At 36.5% G+C, this 24,332-nt stretch overlaps 1 protein-coding gene and 1 long non-coding RNA gene across 2 annotated transcripts; both read right to left on the minus strand.

Moving 5' to 3' along the window:
• On the minus strand, positions 1,614-3,710 carry LOC107615309. Its single transcript, XM_016317392.1, has 4 exons — positions 3,410-3,710; positions 2,844-3,286; positions 2,282-2,581; positions 1,614-2,225 (listed from the first exon to the last, which is right to left on the minus strand). The coding sequence occupies exons 1-4, from the start codon at positions 3,708-3,710 to the stop codon at positions 1,614-1,616; spliced, it is 1,656 nt and encodes a 551-aa protein (XP_016172878.1).
• On the minus strand, positions 17,290-18,829 carry LOC110267080. The gene is made up of 3 exons (XR_002354410.1): positions 18,504-18,829; positions 18,142-18,370; positions 17,290-17,517 (listed from the first exon to the last, which is right to left on the minus strand). It is a non-coding gene; the product is annotated as an uncharacterized LOC110267080 (long non-coding RNA).

A 24,332-nucleotide genomic window follows, 5' to 3' on the forward strand; every position in this document is an offset into this window, starting at 1 on the left:
AATTTTGCATTGATGTATTTTGTGTGTTTATAACAATAAAATCATAGTTGGGAAGAAACTTTATAGTTAAATCTTTAAAGTTACACAATTGGTCAACAAAGTACAGAAAATAAGTGGCCATATAATATGCCACATATCTAGATATCCATTAAATAAGTGTTCCTGTAAACCATATATACACAAAATATCACAAAATAAGTGCTCATATAATATGCCACATACCTAATCCAAAATAAAGGTCCAAGAAGTGCAACAATTAAAAGTAGTCCAACCTAATCCCAAAATATCAAAATAGTTGTCCTATCCATATAATAAACATTGGCCACAGAGACACAATTCATCACAACATATACTATTTAATAGCAACCCCAACAACCCTAACTATAAATTTAATCATGCTTCAGTCATCAGTTAGGTCTATATGTAGACTAGGTGCCCCTATTGGTTTCCTCACTCCTAACTTTAGCCACCCACTCCTCCTCACACCAAACACTTTTGTCTTTGGTAAAGGTTGAGAAGATGCTCTAGGTGGTTACTGCGAACTTGTAGTTGCCACAGGTAGGAGAGACTGGGAGGCTGACCCTTCAAGAGGTAAGGCTTGTTGTGAAGATCCACAAGGTGCTACAATAAGAGGCTCATAATTCATTGCACTGGTGGCTATGGTTGGAGCCTGAGAAGCTGAAGTTGCAAGTATTGGAGGTGGTTGAGTAGAGGCAGCAACAGTAGGTGTGGTGGGTAGCAGTTGTGAAGATGTAGTAGCAGGTGTGGTGGGGATCGGAGTGGTTGTAAAGATGCAGCTCTACCCCTTCCTCTGCCCTGCCTATTCCTACTTGCCTTATTCTCTCAGATCTACGAATATTCACACTGGATCTATTGTCGGCAGTAGGAGCAGTGTCAACAGTAACCGCAATATCAGCAGCAGCCGCAACAATAGCCACAGTGTCAGCAGCAGCCGGATCTTTTCCGTTGGTGGCAGCAGCAATATCAGGCCTTGAAACCAGGTATAACACAACCAGTTTGCAACATAAACCAGTGTCAAACATCTTACATTTATATGCCTTGTACCACATAAACATTCAACTCTATTTTCAATCAATTTATATGTTAAAAAAACTTGGATAAGGTCTACAATATGCTGACATTGATAACACAACATAACTTCATCAAACAAATGATATCAAAAATAATTCACATCCACTATAATACATCAAACACATTCTAATTTCAACAAAAAATAGTTAAAGAGCAGCATATATGTTCCCAAAAATAATTCACATCCACTATGTTATCATATACTATCACAACCTATTCCACTAAATACATCAAACACATTCTAATTTCAACAAAAAACAGTTAAAGAGCAGCATATATGTTCCAAAATATAATTCAAAAATCCACTATGTTATCATATACTATCACACACATTCTAATTTCAACAAAAAACAGTTAAAGAGCAGCATATATGTTACTAAAAATAATTCACATCCAGTATGTTATCATATACTGTCACAACCTACTCCACTAAACTCATCAAAAAAAAATTCTAATTTCAACAAAAAATAGTTAAAGAGCAGCATATATGTTACTAAAAATAATTCACATCCAATATGTTATCATATACTATCACAACCTATTCCACTATTGGTACCTGACACTATTGGATTGGGACAATGCCTTCTATTATGTCCATATTGTCTGCAGTTGTTGCATGTCACAGATGTACCCATCCTCCTAAGCTTTGTCTGAGAACAGTTCTCATCAGGTTCTCTGATCCTCACCATCCGTGGTCTTCCTGGCTTCACTCTAAGGATGGGGGGCATGATGGTATCACACTCAACTTTCGGCCACATATTTTTTCCGTTGATTGGAGAAACTAACTTGCCATAAGTTGCAGCATAGGCTGCTGGGTTATAGAAGTTGCTGCAGTAATCTTCTAGATTGTCCCATTTCTCAAATATGGCACAACAAGCATGCGGGCAGGGCATTCCATATAATTCCCAAAATTTGCAGCTATACGTTCCAGCCAATAAGTCAACCACGAACCTCTCTACAATCATCCGATTCTTATGAGAAACCTCGTATGTCAGTCCTCCAGCCCATCTTGCTTGCCACTCTATAGCTCGTGTTGCAATGACATCAAGCCTCTTTTTTGGTTTAGGCATGATTGTACTGCCATATTTTTCGGCCTTCTTCTTTTTTTCAGCAAATTGAGACATCCAATAACACTGAATCCACTCGAACATAGTGAGTATAGGCTTGTCTCTTGCCTCCAAGATCCTACCATTGAAAGCTTCAGAAATATTATTCTCAACATGTCGCTTTTAGAAAGAAAAGTGAAGTTGCTCTTCCACCAGAGCTTGGGATCTAATGCTGCTAGCTTTGCATATTGTTGGTTTGATGTGCATTGCTGCGTCATGCTCCTCTCCCATTCCTCCACATATATAGCTTTATCTATTGATAGAATTAGGTCCCTCAAAACAGTCCCACCACCATATGCTTTCTTGTAATTGGCATACAAATGTCTCAACCATAGTCTATGCTTTAAAGTCGGCATCATCTCTTGAAAAACTTGCATCAAACCCTGTAGTAAATAATATAAACCGAAATCATAAAAGAACATAGATATGATGAGGTACGAAAAGATAAACAACTTATATTGTCCGCCGATTATGAAGTCATAATTTAATAACTAATTATATTGTTCGCCTATTATGAAGTCTTAATTTAATAACAAATTATATTGTCCGCCTATTAATGACAACTTAATCAAAAATAAAAACTATCCAATATGTTTAATATAAATACACAACGGCTTAATAAATAATTACATAGCAAGTGCTAACCTTTTGTTGGTCGGACATGAATATCCACTTCCTTCTACTAACATATCCAATATCATCCAATAAAAGGTTAATAAACCAACCCCAACTGTCTCTGGTTTCAGCCTCTACAATAGCAACAGCAATTGGGAAGTAATTATCGTTTGGATCTCTTCCAACAGCCACCATAAGTTGTTGGCTATGATCACCCTTCAAGTGGTAGCCATCTACCCCTATAATAGGCTTGCAACCAGCCAAGAACCCTTGCTTAACAGAATCTAGACACATGTTCATCTTCATAAACCTTAGCTGGTGTGTAATTGAAGGCCTGTCAAACAAAATCTGAGTGGTACACCCGGGATTTGTCCTCATAATCTCTGCACAGTAATCTCTCAGCTTGCCATATTGCAGAATAGCCCTGTCATGTACTTCTCTCGTTTTTCTCCTTGCCCAATAAGCCTTTGTGACTGAAATATTAGCCATATATTTATCCTGAATGGTCTGAATTACTATTGCAATCTTCATCTCCTCTCCCCTACTAATATTGGTAACAATCTTCTAAGACACCCAACTACTTGATGCAAGCCTACCGTTGTAATTTCGTCCACAAGTGTGTTTTCTATTAAGGGTCTTCAGCCGAAAGCAATCAGAACCACCAACTTTGGATGCAAATGCCATCCACCTACACTTTCCTTTCTTCCCTCTGCAGCCCACTCTACCTCTAACCTTATCATTCTTGATATACCTAATATCCCTTCCATTCAACAAAGCATGCTTTCTAATAGCATCTTTAAACTGACCAAGTGACTTGAACTCTAAACCCACCTTAAACTCATATTCCTTGCTCATCTCAGCCTTATTATATTTATGATATCTTCTCTTCTTAATCATATTATCTGAATCTCCCTCATAGCTATCAATATCTTCAGTTTTATAACCCTAAAAAATTTCTCCAACTTCAACATCCTCTCTAAGAGCGGCACCATTCCCAGCAGCATCAACACCAGCAGTTTGAGCATTGTCATGTTGATTTAACGGGCCATCAAACCCCCCAAAAGCATTTGAAGCTCTACATTATTTCCATCTTCAACATCAAACCCAAAATAATCCTCGTGATCTCCATAATCAGCACTATCATCAAATCTATCCTCCTCACTATATGACTCTGATTCACCTTTAATTTCTACTTCTATGAAACCACTGCACTGTACTCAGCTTCATTTGGCACATAGTCCTGATCATTTGAACATATCTCAACACCATTACCTTCCCTGCAGCCATCAACAACATACACGGAGCAATGCTTAACAGTCTGTGACACTAATAACCTACCCATTCTCATGGCATCTCCATCACTCATTAATTCTCTAAGACCCGATCTCAATTGAAATTCTGGTTCACAGTACCATATCTTAGCATACCCTTTGTACCCTAACTTCTGCAGCTCACTAACTATTTCTTGCAAACTCCAATCATCGAGCTCAAAATGCATATCTTCCAACACCCTTCCCCCAAAATATTCTATCACATGCCCTATATCATAAAAATTGCCACCATGATGTATGTCTATGGTGAAATCCGAATCTCCCATCAATACATTAAAAGAAAAGAGAAATAGAATCCTAATAAAGCAGCATCATCACAGCAACAACAATCAACAATCAACAATAAGCAAAAATCATCATCAGCAAAAAATTAAATTATATGTCAATTCACCAATTAACAAAATTCTTGTACATAAATATTTATATTGTAAACCCTAAACTAATACATCAAAACAATCCAGAAATCAATTCAAAAAATAGGTACTCAACCAATACCATATTTTTAAAAAATTAAAATTAGCATAAACATGTTACATCAAGTTTGAAAAACTGAAAAAAATCAATGTTATATGTTACCTGTTTTGTGACCGATCGACTACAAGGAGATGGAGGAGAGGCACAACGCAGGGATGGGAGGCCAGACGGGAGGCCAGGCACGGTGAGGCTCGGCACGGTGTGGTGCGCGCAGCGATGTCAGGCGAGGCGAAGCACCGCGAGGGACGGCGACGGCTTGGATGGAAAAACAGCGCAATAGACCTCCGAGCAGAATAAGGCAGAACAAACCAGCGCAGAGAGAAGGAGGCGACAGGCGACAGACCACCAAGTGTCAGCTGCAGACGATGCCTCAGAGGTATGAAAACGAGGGCCCGACGCAGGAGACGACAGTGGACACAATCTCCACAGAGCAACTTAAGGCTAGTTTTTTTTTCCTTTGGGATAAAATGCATGGGCTCTTTTGGTATTTTGAAAAAAATACATGTTTTTTCAACTAGCTATTACAACTAAATTATCAGAATATTCGTTTTTTACCAAGAATATTCTGTTATCTTAAACGTTATTCTCACGGCAGGGACTTAATTGAAAAATAAATGAATGTATAGGGACCCAATTGAAAAGAAAAAAAGTATAAGGACCTAATTGAAAATTCGGTGAACCTATAGAGACCTACAGAGTAATTAAACCTATAGAGAACTTATTAAACAAAAATACTATTAAGAGACAGAACTAGAGTAAGCTATCGGCTAAACGAATATAATAAAGAATTCAAAATTCTGTACATAAATAAATAAATAAATAATCTATGAATCTCTCTTACTCTTGCTCTTTTGTATTTTACTTGCCCTCTCTCTGAGATTTATTCCCCTACTTTAAAGCAACGAATAAGAATGGTATTTTACTACAGAGGATATTCCTAAATCTTTTTTCTTCTTGTGCACTAGAATTAGAATGGTAGCTATCAACTAAATAACACTGTTATGTTTTCTTAACTAACATTTTCTAACATACAGTATATCAATACCTGTTTCTCAACAAGAATTAGAACAAAAGCTATTTTCACATAGAACCATAAGGAATATGCCTATGCACATGTATAAACAACAAATCTAGGTTTTTACTTTTAAGTGTGTAGATTTTTCTTAAAGACTTTCTCGCGGGTTAGTGTACGGTCCAATTGCTTCTTCTGTTTCATATAAAACCCAAAATGAAAAAAATTTTACATAAATAAATATCTATTAAATAAGATCTAAAGCCACTTAAGTTATGTTACCATCCTCTCTATAGTTGAGCTCAGTGGAATAGAACCACCTAAGAGTGATGCTCGATTCTCCCTTGCTTTTTTCCTTATATTTTTTTATTTTTTATCTATTTTCTAGTACCTTTCCAACATATTTTTGTAAGAAAAAATTTTTGTATCCATATCCTCACGGATATCCAACATCATTTGGCTAAATCGCTTTCTTGTCTTATACTTGAAAGCCCTCCAAAAAAACTTTCCATCATTATCATCAATAAGAAAGTTGCTCTGGACATAAAAAGGATACTATAATATAAGATAAGATGAGAAAATAACCTAGTATGTTCTTAGAATAATTTATATTATTTGTATGATATATATGTTACTTTTACTTTCCACTCTTTAAACCAAAGCTTCTTTTTCGGAAGAGGGACATTCCCAAACTTTCTATACAGTTTATCATACTGTTTTTTGATGATCTTTGTAATCTTTTAAGAATCAGGAGGGAAAGGTAACCAACTGATAATTTCATAAAGAATTGACAAGTTAGGAAACTAAAAAAAAGTAATTATTTCTCTAATTCAAGCAATCAAATTTTATCTTGTTTATCCATCTGGAACCAAACTTTCGTTTGTGACAACATTAGGAACCGATGCGGTCTCTGATGGAGGAGATGTACTAGAGCTTCCAGGTGTCTCTGAATTAACTAATAGACTGGAATTGCGAGGCAGAGGAGGAATCAAAATTGGAGGAGGGGGTGGTGGACGGGGACCCATACATCCTGGAGTAGACCAACTTAGTGGAAGAGGACTCGTGTAGCCTGGATTAGGCACCATCAAATACGGTTGCTAAGTAAGTGGTCCTGACTAAAAATCTGGCACAATCAAAGTCCCAGAAGAGGTGGAGGGGGTGGTAATAGCGGCTACAGTGGTAGTGCGAGAACCTCTATGACCCTTGACACCTTTACCCTTGACCCGAGGAGCCATGACCTACTTATATACTAAAGACAATATTAAAATAATACAAGTTAAAACAATATTAAAGACAAGTCAAATATTAAAAATGGTAACCCTATCAAAAATCGATATCATCATCAAAGTCTGCAACATCATCATATTTATTTTTATTAGCCCCAAAACTAGAGCCGATGGACAATTTGACAATGCGGTCCTCTCTAAATGGAGACTTAAGACTAATAGGAGGCTCAGTGTCAAAAATCCTAAAAGGATTGCTCTCATCCATTTGATGAGCTACATCATTCTCATCTTCATCCTCATCTACATGTACATGATTGGTTTCAATTCAACCTCTTGGTTTAGTGTTTACAACAATACACGACATAGACTTGCAATTTCCAAGATAAGGTAAGAAGTAAACTTGTTTAGCTTTGTTGGCGACAATGAAAGGATTATAGTGGCGATATTTTTTGCTATGGTTGACTTTAGTTATTTTATAGTCATTATGAATATGTGTTCCATTTGGATGACTTAGATCATACCATTGACATTTGAACAAAACAACTCGATTAGAGTCATCACTAGTGTATTCAAACTCGAGTATATCTTTTAATACTCCAAACCAATCACTTTCCATGTTGCCTACATCACCTTTGACAAACACATTGGTGTTATCGATTTTTTTTCCCTTGTGCCCTTGCAAGAGTATGAAATGTATATCCATTTACTTTATAAATTGGACAACTTGTTGCTTTATTTGAAGGATCCCAAGAAAGTGATTGCAAACCGAGAACAACAATTTCATTGCATTGATTTTGAACCTAGTTAGAAACATGCAATAAACTGTTTAATAAAAGATATGTGATTACTATGTAATGCATCCTTTACATAAATGATACAAATCTATGCACTTACATATGATGCAAATCAAGAGGCAAATCGATCATCGCTTTCTCCAGGACAAGTTTCTTTCCAAAACCTTGATGAAAGTAGGACTAGAGTTGATAAGTTATGGGATTCATTAGTAAAACAAGTGTAATTAACTGTTTAATAAAATATTTGTGCACTTACATATAGAAAGGGCTAACTTTTCTTTCATTGAGTAGAATATGCAAATGAGCCACAGCCTTGTCCCGTTCGTCTAACCAATGATCTTTAGCTTTTTCAACCTTGCGATTAGGTCTCTTAAATATTGATAAAGAAGCTCTAATTATGTCTCCCCTATCATCATTTCTTCCCATACAGGTTCGTCTCGATAAGATATGTAGTTCAAAGTAGAAAAAAACAAAACTTGAAGTCTACTTTGCCAAGAAAGCCTCACAAATCAAAGCTTCAACCCTTGCTCTATTTTTTATTGTTCACTTGAATGCTCCTACCACCCATTCAAACAGATACATCCACATATATTGGACAGGCCCACACACACGAGCCTCACATGCTAGATGAATTGGCAAACACTCCATCACATTAAAGAATTTCGGGAAAAATATCCTTTCTAACTTGCAAAGGATAATGGGAATATTCTGCTCTATAACCTCCAAATCATGACCCTTAAGGGTGGTTGAGCACAAGTCTTTAAAAAATTGGCTTAACTCAGTAAGAGGTTTCCATGTGTTTGTAGGTAGTTCTCTGAATGAAGTTAGAAGCAAGCACTGCATAAAAATGTGACAATCATGGGAAAGACTTACACATCTAGCAAGGTTAGATGCATAACCATCCAAAAATCTAAGTTGTTGCACCCACCTATACATGTCTTGTTGCTGTTCAGAAGTCAAAGTATAAGCTGGCCTAAGTTTGGACTAACAATTATCACCGACATACCACAAATGTAAATCTGGATGCTTGCATAGTTCAGCCAAGTCTAACCTAGCCTTTTTATTGTCTTTAGTTTATCAGTGTCCATAACAGTATTATTATGTTATCAAACACATTCTTCTACATCAAAACAGTGACGAACCAGGTTATCCTTCCAATAAGGTAACTCTAAAAACACACTTTGCTAGGTCCAATTGTGAGTAATACCATACTCTCGCAATTTGATCCACTTTCCATTATCTGATATCTTCCCAAGTTCTTTAACCCTTTGCCAAATCTTTAAACCACTTAATCTAGTAGGAGCCTCTTCACTTTCTATTTTATTCTTCCTAAAATCATTCTTATTGCGCCTATAAGGGTGGTCTATCGGCAAAAACCTCCGATGACTGATAAACCACTATTTTATGATTTATCTTGTGCTCAATTGAGTAATTTTTATCAATTCTTTACTCACTTATTCATACTAATTGTATGGTTTTACATTTTCCTTCCTGATTTTGTGCTATGATTGGAAACATGTTTCTTTGGCCTTTAAATTGCTATGTTTAATCCCCTCTTATTACCATTCGATGCCGTGATATGTACGTTAAGTGATTTCAGGGATTACAGGACAGGAATGGTTTAGAGGATGGAAAGAAAGCATGCAAAAGTAGAAGGAATACAAGAAATTGAAGGAACTGCTAAAGCTGTCCAGCATGACCTCTTGGTACTAAATCGACCATAACTTGAGCTACAGTGGTCCAAATGAGGCGGTTCTAGTTGCGTTGGAAAGCTAACATCCGGGGCTTCACAACAATATATAATTTTCCATAGCTTCCTTGAAGATAAGCGATGCACACGCGTGGATCACACGCACGTGTGACCTGGCAAAAAATCCAATCCACGCTCACGCCTGGACGACGCGTACGCGTGGCTTTGCCGCGTGCTGGACGTACCAAAAATCACTGGGGGCGATTTTTGGCTGTTTTTGACCTAGTTTTTGGCCCAGAAAACACAGATTAGAGGCTATAAAGTAGGGAAATCAATCAATTCATTCATAGACAACATTCATAATTCACAATTTTAGGTTTTAGATGTAGTTTCCTAGAGAGAGAGGCTCTCTCCTCTCTCTCTCTTAGGTTTTAGGACTTAGGATTTCTAGTTTTATACTTTTGAGTTGGATATTACAGAGTTACTACCTCCATTGAAGACTTTATCATTCTAGTTTGTTTTCTGTTTCCTTACTCTTTTAATCCCTATTTACTTTGTTCAGAGTTACAATTGGATTATTTTCATGGATTGTTAATGCAAAAAGTACTTTTCCATTTAAATCTATTATTTTTTTAATTGTTTTCAATTGAATTTTAATTACCATGTTTCCTTTTTACTCCCTTATTATGGTCAAGGCATTTTTATTCGAGTAGATTTTCTTCCCTTTTGGCTTTGGTTAAGTAATTGGTGACACTTGAGTTGTCAAACTCAGCTGTTGATTAATTATTGGAAATTGCTGATTGATTTGGATCCCTCTAAAGCTAGTCTTTCCATAGGAGTTGACTAGGACTTGAGGAATCAGATTGATTAGTCCACTTGACTTTCCTTTATTTAGTAAAGGTTAACTAAGTGGGAGCAAAAGCCAATTCTCATCACACCTGATAAGGATAACTGGGATGAGATTTTCAGTTCTTATACCTTGCCAAGAGTTTTTATAATTATTATTTTATTTTTTTTCCATTTAAATTACTTGTCCCCTATCTCAAAAACCTAAAAATATACCTTTTTCCATAACCAATAATAAATCATACTTTCCTGCAATTCCTTGAGAGACGACCCGAGGTTTGAATACTTCGGTTATAAATTTTATTGGGTTTGCTTAAGTGACAACCAAGTTTTTGTATGAAAGGATTCGCTGCTGGTTTAGAAACTATACTTACAACGGGAATTTATTTGTGAAAATTTCTTTACTAGCAAGAATCTAATCGTCAATGACAATCAAACCATGATGCCTTGACTCTATGTGATCATGTAAAAGACTTAGTATCCTCCATGCAAATAGGACATGACAATCTTCCTTGTGTCATCCACCCATACAACATCTCATAAGCGGGAAAATCATTAATAGTCCACATCAATGCTGCTTTTAAGACGAAATTATTCTTTTCTACAACGTCATACGACAAAACACCAGGATTCTATAACTCATTTAATTCGTCAATCAAGGGTCCCAAGAATACATTAATGTTGGCTTTAGGGTTATTAGGACCAAGTCTGAAGCAAGTTAACATCCGAGGAGGTAGATTGTATGGAATAACAATTACGGGCTAACAAGAATAATGCTTGTTAAATTGGATATTTGGAGTAAACCCATCAGAGCAAAGACCTAACCTAATGTTTTTAGGATCCAAAGCAAAATCAGAGTGGATACGGTCAAAGCTTTTCCATGCCTCTGATGAGAGAACTTTTGCGTGGTCTAGAAATTTTGCGGATAAATCCTCGTTACAAGTATAGTTTCTAAACCTTCAAAAGTCCTTTCATACAAAGGTTGTGGTTGTCACAAGTAACAAACCCCTAAATAAATTGATAACCGAAGTATTCAAACCTCGGGTCGTCTTCTCAAGGAATTGCAGGGAGGTGTTCTTATTATTGGTTATGAGTTGTAAATTGGGATTTTGGATCAAGGTAAAAAGTATGTTGAATGACAAGTAAAATAAAATAATAATAACTGTAAAATAAACTCTTGGCAAGGTATAAGAACTGGAAGTCCTATCCTGGTTATCCTTATCAAATGTAATGAGAATTGATTTTTCTCCCACTTTGTTAACCTCTAACTATGAAGGTAAGTTAAGTGGACGAATTAATTCGAATCCTCAAGTCCCAGTCTTTCCTTGGGAAAAGTTAGAGTTATTGGATCTCGAAGTAATTCTTGAAGAATTCCAATTTTCAATCAACAATGAGTTTGATAACTCAAGAGTTACCAATGACTCAACCAAAGCCAAAAGGGAAAAATCCAAATTATTTATATAAATAAAAGAAAGCAATCATAAGTCTGAAATACCTCAAAATATATTAAATAGAAAATCAATCTAAACATAGAGAGTCATAAACAAAATTGAGAAAAGAAATAAAAGAACATTGAACCTGGGATTGAGAGTCACTCCTAAAACTAAAAGAAGTCCTAAATCCTAATCCTAAGAGAGAGGAGAGAACCTCTCTCTCTAAAAACTACATCTACTCCTAAAATTGTGAATGTGAAAGCCTCTCTTATGAATGGATGCATTCCTCCACTTTATAGCCTCTATTATGCATTTTCTGGGTCGAGAACTGGGTCAGAAACAACCCAGAATTCGCTGGTTGCGAATTCAAACATGCTGAATTTCCGTCACTGCGACGTGTCCGCATGAAGCACGCAGTCGCGTCGCTTAGCGTCAGAGAAACTATGGCATATTATATATCAAATCGAAGCCCCGGACGTTATCTTTCCAATGCAACTAGAACCGCATCCTTTGGACCTCTGTAGCTCAAGTTATGGCCGTTTGAGTGAGAAGAGGTCAGGCTGGACAGCTTAGCAATTTCTCCAACTTCTTGTATTCCTTCCACTTTTGCATGCTTTCTTTCCATCCTCTGAGCTATTCCTGCCCTATAAACTCTAAAATCACTTAACACACATATCAAGGCATCTAATGGTAATAAGAGATGATTAATAATAAGCAAATATAAGATCAAAGAAGCATGTTTTCAATCAAAGCACATAATTAGGAAGGCAAATGTAAAATCATGCAAATAGTATGAATAAGTGGGTAAAGAGTTGATAAAATCCACTCAATTAAGCACAAGATAAACCATAAAATAGTGATTTATCAACCTCCCCACACTTAAACAATAGCATGTCCTCATGCTAAGTTCAAGAGAAACTCTAAAGAATGAAGAGGAATGGTATGAAATGCAACCTATCTATATGAATGCAACTACATGCAAAATGTTTCTACCTACTTGGTCAAAAATAAATAAATTCTCCAAGACAAATATAAATCAGATTCCACTAATTCAAATCATACAAAATAAGGTACAAGTAAACTTGTAAGAAGATAGCTCATGAAAGCAGGGAACATAGAATTTAGCACTGAACCCTTACTGGTAGTGTATATCACTCTAACTCTCAAGTGTCTAGGGTCAATCACTCTACTCTTCCCTAGTCATGCTTTCTAAACTTTGTTCTTCCTCTAACCAATCAACAAATATTTAATATATCAATACAAACACCATGAGGTCTTTTCAAGGTTGTAATGGGGCTAAGGTAAGGGTAAGGGTATATGTATATGGCTAAGTGAGCTTTATAAATTGAATCTTTAATTAACCTAAGCTTTCACCTAACATACATATACTCTATATAACTCTAGAATCATGCCTAGCTACCCATAGTCTTCACTTTTGCATTACATACTCATGTATCAATTTTTTTTTTAATTTTATCCCATATGCATTGATCTTTTATTAACTTAACATTGGGGTAATTTTGTCCCCTTATTTATTTATTTATATTATATATTTTTTTTCTTTTTTTTATAGAGAAATAAACATAACTTATCAATGCACATGGAATTTCCATTATTTTTCTATTTTGGTTTTTCATGAGTAGGTTCCCAAATTCTCAATATTCAAATAAATTAGAAACATGTTACATTCCTTTATTAACCCATGTTCCCACAGTTTTCCCACACTTAGTTGATACACAATCTCTATCTTAAGCTAACCAAAGATTCAATTGGGATAATTAATTTGTTTTCCGCTTAAGGCTAGTGATGTGGTAAAATATAGAACAAATGGGGATTAAAAGGCTCAAGGTGGCTGACAAGGGTGATTGAAAGGGTAGGCTTATTTGGGATAAGTGAGTAAAAATCAAATAATAGCCTCAATCATATGCAAGCATGTAAATACACTAAATATTGGACATATAGAATGGAACAAAGCAAAGATTGCAATCATAGTGAAGAAAACACACAGGAATAAAATATTTATGGTTAAATAATGTAATCATATAAATAAGCTCAAATCTCACAGGTTGTGTGTTCTTTAGCTCAAAAACCATGTTCCAAATACAACTTCCAAACAAGTTTTAATATAAATTTTTTTTTTCAATTTAAATTAGTAAAATTTTTCAAAAATAGAGTCCTAAAAATAAATTTATAACTTTAACCAAGTAGTAACTAAATGCACAAAATCAAATAAATATGCAATCAAACATGCAAATGCAACAACTAACAAGGAAAATAAACCATTGGTGTTGAGATAGAAGAGTAACTAACCCATGGAGATCGATATCGACCTCCCCACACTTAAAGATTGCACCATCCTCGGTGCATGCTAAGATGTGCAAGTGGACGGGTTGTTCCAACTAATGCTTTTCTTCAAGGATTGTGCAGATGGACTTGTTTGTCTCCCCTTATAGAAGTTTCTCCCTTTTTTCGTCTTCGGTGACCAACCTGAAAGAAGAGAAAAAGAAAAAGAGTAACCCAAAAATAAAGATAAGAAAATAAATAAAATATGGGTGTTAATGCCAAATAATAGAGGTCTCATTTACATGGAAGCTTCAACATGCAAGTGAGAAAACAGTAGAAGTACATGGCAAATCAAGAGTGCAAAAATTTGCAACAATAGAGAAGAGAGTGTGGGTAAGGAGAGATAATATAAATTCATGTCAATGTAAAAGTAATACAGGTATAAAAGATTGGCATCGATATAAATAATATTATCTATCCAGAATAAAACAAGTCACTAAGCACCTAAAACAATTCAAGAGAAGATGCAACGGTGAAATAAGAAAATTTTAACACCAAAGGAAAAATAATGAATTTAGAAAAGAAAACAAAAATATGCACAAAATTAAGATGCAATGAATGAAATATGCAAATAAATTAAGTAAAATAAAATAAAAGATAAGAAGAATGAGAAGGGAAAGACGGGAAGAAGAAGTAAGTAAGAAGGGAGGGAGGAAAAATTAGGATTGGGGGAGAAAAGATAAGATATTTGGCAAATTAGGATAAGCTGTGCGGCGCAAGCGACGCGGTCGCGTAAGGCACGCGGTCGCGCGGCTTGCGCTTAAACTGATTGACGCGGTCGCGTCGGTCACGCGGTCGCGTGACCCATTTTATCCTACTGGCACGAGGGCAGCCTCGCTCTCGCACAACTCTCTGTTCAAAAATCATTAATTGCCAAATATTGGGTGACGCGATCGCATGGGGCATGCGATCGCGCGAGTGGCCACTTAGTAGGATGTGACGCGGCCGCGTGGGGCACGCGGTCGCGTGAGATGGACTGCGCGTCCAGCGCCAGTTCAGCACCACTCTAGCACAACTTTTGGCTGTGCACCATTATTACGTCGAAATTCTGGTCACGCGGCCGCGTGAGGCACGCGGTCGCGTGAGGCTCGCAGTCGCGTGGGAGGCCATTATTCCCATATAACGCGGTCGCGTGGGATGATTTGTGCTATTGGCACGCCTCCAGCCACGCTCTCGCGTGACTCTCTGTTCATTTCATTATTCTCTCCCACATCTGCGACGCGGACGCGTCAATGAGGCGGTCGCGTCGCATGAAATTTTTTTTTTTAAATCTGAAAAAGTGCAGAATGCAGTGTTAATATGAATGTGATGCAAAACTCCAGGTTCAATATAATAAAATAAAATAAAACTCGAAAACAAATAAAACTAACTAAAAATGAAAAAGGAACGATCATACCATGGTGGGTTGTCTCCCACCTAGCACTTTTAGTTAAAGTCCTTAAGTTGGACATTGGATGAGCTTCCTGTTATGGTGGCTTGTGCTTGAACTAATCCAGAAATCTCCACCAATGTTTGTAATTCCAATGGCCTCCGGGATCCCAAATCTTGTTTCTACACCCGTCTTTAAGTTGATTATCATGATTCCATCCGAGTGGTTCAGCCTTAGAATTCTCACTGAAGCGTCCAAACAACTTCCTAGACCCATTCAGTTGAGCTTTACACCAACCTTTGCATTTAAACTTAAAGCTTCCAACCATAATGAATATTTGCAATTCCCTGGCAACGGCGCCATTTTGATGAGAGAACTTTTGCGTGGTCTATAAAGTTTGCGGATAAATCCTCATTGCAAGTATAGTTTCTAAACCTTCAAAAGTCCTTTCATACAAACGTTGTGGTTGTCACAAGTAACAAACCCCTAAATAAATTGATAACCGAAGTATTCAAACCTCGGGTCATCTTCTCAAGGAATTGCAGGGAGGTGTTCTTATTATTGGTTATGAGTTGTAAATTAGGGTTTTGGATCAAGGTAAAAAGTATGCTGAATGACAAGTAAAATAAAATAATAATAACTGTAAAATAAACTCTTGGCAAGGTATAAGAACTGGAAGTCTTATCCTGGTTATCCTTATCAATTGTGATGAGAATGGATTTTTCTCCCACTTTGTTAACCTCTAACTATCAAGGTAAGTTAAGTGGACGAATTAATTCGAATCCTCAAGTCCCAGTCTTTCCTTGGGAAAAGTTAGAGTTATTGGATCTCGAAGTAATTCTTGAAGAATTCCAATTTTCAATCAACAATGAGTTTGATAACTCAAGAGTTACTAATGACTCAACCAAAGCCAAAAGAGAAAAATCCAAATTATTTATATAAATAAAAGAAAGCAATCATAAGTCTGAAATACCTCAAAATATATTAAATAGAAAATCAATCTAAACATAGAGAGTCATAAACAAAATTGAGAAAAGAAATAAAAGAACATTGAACCTGGGATTGAGAGTCACTCCTAAAACTAAGAGAAGTCCTAAATCCTAATCCTAAGAGAGAGGAGAGAACCTCTCTCTCTAAAAACTACATCTACTCCTAAAATTGTGAATGTGAAAGCCTCTCTTATGAATGGATGCATTCCTCCACTTTGTAGCCTCTAATCTGTGTTTTTTGGGTCGAGAACTGGGTCAGAAACAACCCAGAATTCGCTGGTTGTGAATTCAAACATGCTGAATTTCCGTCACTGCGACGCGTCCGCATGGAGCACGCGGTCGCGTCACCTAGCGTCAGGGAAACTATGATAAATTATATATCAAATCGAAGCCCCAGACGTTAGCTTTCCAACGCAACTGAAACCACGTCGTTTGGATCTCTGTAGCTCAAGTTATGGCCGTTTGAGTGCGAAGAGGTCAGGCTGGACAGCTTAGCAATTTCTCCAACTTCTTGTATTCCTTCCACTTTTGCATGCTTCCTTTCCATCCTCTGAGCCATTCCTGTCCTATAAACTATAAAATCACTTAACACACATATCAAGGCATCTAATGGTAATAAGAGAGGATTAATAATAAGCAAATATAAGATCAAAGAAGCATGTTTTCAATCAAAGCACATAATTAGGAAGGCAAATGTAAAATCATGCAAATAGTATGTAAAATCTCGCACAAAGGATTTCTCAGCAGGATTTTGATTATAAGCTATTTTAAAATTTAGAGCAAAAGCTGATCTAATCCTCACATGCAAACAAAATAAAAACCGAACTCCTAAAATAGAACAAGAGCATTTCCAGATGGGGCACAAGACAACTCAGTTTCTTTCCAGTTCATTTTAATTTCGTGCAACAGTAACTTGCAAAGTAGTACAACACGAAATGGAAAATTCGAACTGACAATGAGTCTACTCATTTATTGAACAAATTTTGGCATGGAACTGAAAGGCAGAAACCATAATACCTGACTTCAATTTCTCATCCATGGCCCAGTCAAGGGCTTTCTGAGCTGGTTCGGTCAATGGAGGATGCTCGGGGCTAAAGAAATACAGGTCAGATTTCCCAAGTAGCTCTACTGTTTCTTCTGGTACTTTGAAAAGAGAAATTCAATTGGCTCTCAAGAATTTTGCAGCTTTACTTGTTCCTAAAAGAATACAAAAAAAATTATGTTAGTGCTTATGAGTAGAAGAAAGGCACAGAGCTATAAATTTAGAAAACGGATTCATTCAACTTTATGAAATCAAGATGGAAGGACATTGCTTTCTGATCAACGCTAAGACAGCACATACTTCAGGATTTTCCATCGATTGTATGTTAAATTAGTCCAAAACTCTGTTTCAATTCCATGCTAAAGTTTTTGCAAAAAATATCCTAAAAAAGAACTAAAGTACTATCTCTAATTCCAGATAAAGTACTAGTAAGGAATGGAAGTATTAACCTCAACAAAACACATTAACTTTCTGATTCAAATATACAACATATAATTTCAAGCCTAACCACAACACTATCTCACATCTCCTACCCAACTTTTCAAGAAAACAAGACAAAACATGATGATTTCATTTGTTTTATGCCCAAAATTCAAAAACAAAATGCAAAATCAAGAAAGCCTAACAAAGCAAGATGCAAAATCATAAAGCAAAATGCAAAATAAAAAAGAAAACTCTAACATAGTAAGAAGCAAAAATTACAAAAGATTGTAGAACTCCAAAAATCAGAACAACAAACTCTCAAAAAAAAATCGCAGAATCAGAAAATTCATACATACCATTGTCTCGGTTCATCGTCACTACCATCTCAGTTCTCCATCGCGGTGAGTGGAGATGAATCAGTTACAAACGAAGAGTGGGGGAAGAGGCATACCAACAGTCTCGTCGCTGCTTGAAGTTTTGATTTGAGTTATCTCCTCCGCTGCTTGATACACAAAATCGCAAGAATAGACAATAGACGAACGAACCTAGGGCTTGTGGTGAACGAACCTAGAAGAATGAGTTCTCCTACGCCGCAACACAAAATCACAAAATCAATTCATGAGTTCACAGATTATCGTACCAAACCCCCAAATTGAAACCCTAAAATCGGAACCCTACATTCTCAAATTTCAGAAACCAAATGAAGGTAGATGCATACCTTTTCGACGATGGTGAGCAAATGAAGAGAGGCTTTCAGTTGAGCGCAGCGTCTTCTTGATGTGAGCGCACAGCGAAGAGAAGTGACGGTGCGGTGAAGATGAGTGACGGCGTGGTGAGTGGTGAAGATGAGTGAGTGCAGAGTCTTCTTGGAGGTGAGTGGTGATGCCGTGAGTGGTGTGGTGATGGCGGACCCTTTCTCTGATTTGGGGTGATGAGTGGCGCGAAGAAGACGGGAAAAGCTAACAAGGGTGATGAATGTTACGTTTCATTCGCGATTTGGCTAAGTATCTTCGCGATGGATGGTGAGGGTTTTCGATCTTCTCTGGATTTTCTTCGTGCTTTGGAGGGTTTTCTCCTCTGAAAGGGTGATGACAAGCTTTGGAGGGAATGGGTCAAAATTTTACTAAGTTAAGAGGGAAAAAATGTGAGCTGAGTGTGCGAGTTTACAGGAAAGAGTTAAGAGGGAAAAAATTCACCAAGGTCAAGGTCAAGTTTTTGGCTCTAGATACATTAGGCATCACTTTTAAAACGCACTCAAAACTTAATAAATAGGCTACTCTCTAAAAGCGTCTTCTTTGATACGAAAAGTGAACCTATAGATATCAACCTACGGCTACGCTTTATAAGTGATTTCTATAATACCTAAGGCTACACTTTTTAAATGATGCCACAATTGTGTATCCTTTTCTCTTATAAAAAGGCAACACGGAGAAAAGCGTAGCCTATTCATAGAATAGGCTACGCTTTTCAAATGTAGCTTAAAAAAGTGTGGCTGAATGGGTATTTTTCTTGTAGTGATAGTATGAATAAGTGGGTAAAGAGTTGATAAAATCCACTCAATTAAGCACAAGATAAACCATAAAATAGTGGTTTATCAGCCTCCCCATGTGACGGATGGGTCATCACGCCATCATCACGTTAGTTTTTTATGTGCCATATCATGTGCAGAGCTAAACTCATTGACGCATAAAGCCTTTGAAGTCTAGGGATTAAGGGTAAGTAGTGCATCCGTCTGACAGGAACTCTCTTAGACCTACAACCACCCTCGAAAATAGGCTTGAACCTAGGTGCTTCATAAAACTTGTAGCTAGTTAGAGCAGTATCGTCTTTTCGATACAACATGTAATTGTTTGAGCAACAATCTATTTTGATTGCCTTCAATCCAAGCTTTTGCACCAACTTCTTAGCTTTATAATAGTACCTAGGTATGGCACTACCCTCAGGAGCAATTTTTCTAATTAAGGTAGCTCACTGCTTAATGACTCCTGTGATTGGTTTCCTTCAACCTTAATGCATCGCATTCTAACAGCTATCAATAGTTGAGAGTACACAACCTTCCCGCAAAGGCTTTTGAGCTGCCTCAAGAAGATCAAAAAAAGTTTTAGCCTCTAGATGAGGATCCTCTGGAACAGCAGAATCAAAAACCATTTCATGATACCTTCTGGAGTTATCTTCTCAGCTAATGTCATACATATCACATTCTTACACATTTGCACCACTTCCTGAATAACCTTCCCCACAATTATTGAATCCCGTGTGATTAATCCCTATGTCGTCAATCTCTCCATGTTCTGTCCAAATCCAATAATTTGGCATAAATCTCTTTTCCCACAAATATGTCTTAATAATGTTAAGCTTTTTATAGTTTGTGCATCTACACTTAACGCATGGGCATTTACACTTTTTTTCCAACTTCACAACATCTAACTTACTAATCATTTTTATAAACTCCTCAACCTTGTCATAAAACTCAAGTTTAATATCCCTCTAGTTGGATTCAACCTATCATATATCCACCATCAATGATGCCAAGATATTTCTTACGAATTCAATATTTTTAGTACCTATAAATCATTTAACATAAGCAACATTTCATCTATCATATAACACTCTATCAATGTTTAATCATATCAAAATAATTCTTCAAAGATAATGTATTTTTGAAAGATTAAACATTTTCAATTAATTTTTAAAAGATATAATAATAAATTAATGTACGCACAATTTACAATCTTAAAAGGAATATATTAACCCAATGTGGTATAGTGTAGAGAGCAAATAAAAAACTCGGTGTAAAGACAGCAGAGATCTCAGACAAGATATGTCAAATGACAGCAAGATCTTTGGGTATTAAAGCCAACTTGTGGAAGCGATACCCTGTTACTGGTCCTATTGAACTTATCCATCGTTATCAAAACAATCAAACAATGTCAAATTGAACTTGCCACTATACCAACTTCCATTCAACGATTTAAAATAGCGCAATCTTCAACTCCACACCATGAGTCAACAGGTATTTTTTTTATTTTTAATTTCTAATATAATGAATGTCTTCTAAGTTTCTGCTTATGCAGGACCAAATTGAAAATATAGCAGGGACTAGTAAGGACCAAAATGAAATGATGGCAAATCTTGTAGTGATTTCTAGGTTCATTCATAAATTTTATGCATGCAATTATTGTTTCCAATATTTTTTATTATCTATGATAACCATCTTTAATTAAACTTTCAATAACTTAAAAATAGTAAAAACAGGTAGCAATGACTAGATCTGTTTCCAGATTTCTGTCTTAAGAAACTTGACAAACTCCACCATGTAATCCTGGTGTAGCTTCAAGTCTCCTACAACATTAGCTATTTATAAAAGTTTAATGTAATAGAATCAACTAAGAAATTATATCAAAAAGAGAAACTCCACTCTAATAGTACAATTTTGATGAATTACATTTGACTAAGCATCTATTATAGAAGAATCAGAGTAAAAAAAATATACTAATTTATTTAGTTCTAATAGCATGTCTCGTTTTAGAATTAATTTCTGTTGTAGTAGTATTATGAGTCTTTTAATTTTATCACTATAAGAACATTTAATTTCCAAATTTTATTTGCAAGTCAATCATGATGACATATTATATGCTTGAAACTAATCAACCAATTAAATAATATATATGATATGTGACATTCAATATCATCAAATTGACTATGAAGATATCACCATCAGAACCAAGTCACCCACCCCTAGTGTGTATATATATATATATATATATGAAGAAAGATTAGAGCCACACGAGATTAACTGAAGATAAATGCGATCGTAACAATCGAAATAAACTAACAAAAACATGAAGCTGATTGATTAATGTGGTAATGATGAATTATATATATTTCTGAAATTATGTGTTGAATAAATGGTAGAGACTAGATTTGATCAGAATTAATTTCTGTCTCTGTAATAAAACCCTAAATTGTTTTGAGAATAGAACAGATACAATTGCAAGAGAATTAATGTAATCGGAAGGGATGACGGAGCCTACCTAAACCAATGACAATGAGAAGAAGAGTAGAAGTGGCGACAATGCTAATGAGTAGTGCACAAAATTGACTCCGCAATATTCGCATAAATAAACCGGCAAGTGCACTGGGTCGTCCAAGTAATACTTCAGGTGAGTGAGGGTCGATTCCACGGAGATTGTTGGCTTGAACAAGCAATGGCTATCTTGTAGATCTTAGTCAGGCAGATAAAAAATATAGTTGTTGTGGAAAACGCATAAAACAGAATAAATAAAGTTACTGGATAGATGTGAAATCAGTGATGAGAGAACGATTGAGGTTTCGGAGATGCTTCCTCCTTCTGGATCAACTTTTCTCACTGTCTACTTCAACTTCTGATTATTCATTTCATGGCAGGCTGTAAGTGACTAACGCCAAGTCAGTCGTCATTAATCTCCTCTGTTTTAGATCAAACGCCAGGTCAGTGGTTATCCAATCTGAACGGGGGTGAAGCTCCAGCAGTCCTTTCCCTTGGTGATCCTACTCAAAGCACCACAGATAAGGTCGGATCTTCCGAATCAGAGAACGCTGCTCCATTGATTCTAGCCTATACCACAAAGGCCCTAATCGCCCCGTACCTCAGCTGAACTGATGTCTCCAAGTCCCCAACGAAGTCGTGGATTAGCCGTCTAAGAGATGTATAATCAAGCTTGTGATTCAGTACTATCCCGTCAAGGACTCGCAAGAACCCATGTAGAATAGGGATGATGGTCAAGTTACACTCCCAATTCATTAGGATGAAGAACGAAGATACATCTTAGAATAGAATCAAGCATAGATTGAAATAGAACGATGATATTATTAATCCATAAGAATCAGCAGAGCTCCTATATGTCCTTAACCTAGGAGGTTAGTGACTCATAGCTTACAATAACGTTCAAAAATATGGTATATGATAAAGTCTGGTTAGCTGCTGAATAAGGGTGATCCTTGTTCTATATATACTAATCTAATAACTAAGAAGTACAAAAATATGATAGAATAGATTAGAGGTGCGAAATTCATCCTTGGGCCCACTTGAGTTGAGCGTTTGGACTGAGCTTGGGATGAAGCCACGAGTGGTACTCCCTCTAGGGTTTTGGATGCCAGCTTTGGACTCCTTTTTGGGCGTTGGGCACCAGCTGCTCCCTTTTGGGCATCCAACGCTAGGAAGAGGGTGAAGTACTGGTGTTGAACGCCAATTTTGGACCTTCATTTCCAAAGCAAATTATGGACTATTATATATTGCTGGAAAGCCTTAGATGTTAGCTTTACAATGCCATTAAGAGCGCACCATTTGAACTTCTGTAGCTCCAAAAATGCTCCTTCGAGTGCACGGAGGTCAGAATCCGACAGCATTTGCAGTCCTTTCTCTGTCTCTGACTCAGACTTGTCCAAAGCTCCTCAATTTTAGCCAGAAATTACCTGAAATCATCATAAAATGCAACAACTCAAAGTAGAATCCAAAAATGTGAATTTCGCACTAAAACCTATGAAAATATAATAAAACTTAAACAAAACATAATAAAAACTATATGAAAATGATGCCAAAAAGCGTATAAAATATCCTCTCATCAACGAGCTTCAGCGAAAAACGACGAAAAATGGTGTCGAGAGGGTAGTGAATTCATCAGCATTGAAACTGAAAGAGAGAGAGAGATTGGGGAAGGGGTGTGATGGAGCTTTGGGCAACGGCGGTGCAAGGGCGAGAGGCACCACCGATGAAGGATTTGGAGGGGATAGGTGAGGAGCACCGTTGATGAAGGATATGGGTGTTTTGTGGAATGAAGAGAAGAACATGAACCAAACCCTTATTTTAATATTTTCGACGGAATATTTTAAAGTACAGACAGATTTTCTGTCTGTAATAATTTAATAAAACATTAGCATTTTTGTTCATTTAAATACAGCGTCAGTAACTATTTCCCACAGAAAAACTAATTTTTCTGACAAAATTATCGACAGATTTTTTTTCCATCTGTAATTCATGCTAATTTATTTTTCTTTGTTTTTGACAAACATTCCCTCACAAAATTTGTCTGTATTTCCGTAGGATAAAATTTGTCAGAAATATCCGTCTGTAATAAGTAATTTTCTATTAGTGACTTCCATAGTTCAATCCATGGCTTTTCTGATGCATATTATTAGGGCAAACCTCAAGAGGCGGATGATGAAATAAATAGCCAATTCTATAACCTGAAGAAATGTCATAATGTTTGAATTTTTAAATCCCATTGCAATTTGTCACTACTCCGATGAATTTTAACCGACAAAATCTTGTTTGCAATGTCTTGGAAAAATAATTCCTGAATGAAACTCTGATTCCAATTCTTATTTTCAGTAATTAAGGCATTAACTTTTGGAACCAAATCGAAAATAGCCTATCTATTTCGCATTTCATAGATCATTAAAGGATGCGGAGGAGGCAGCTAAGGATCCCCAAAGGTTCGAATATTCTCTCAAGTACCCACAGCCTATTTAAGACCTTTTTCAACAACTTTTTGGCCTTCTAGTATGC

This window comes from Arachis ipaensis, chromosome B09, assembly GCF_000816755.2.
Source record: "Arachis ipaensis cultivar K30076 chromosome B09, Araip1.1, whole genome shotgun sequence".
Classification (NCBI taxonomy): Eukaryota; Viridiplantae; Streptophyta; class Magnoliopsida; order Fabales; family Fabaceae; genus Arachis; species Arachis ipaensis.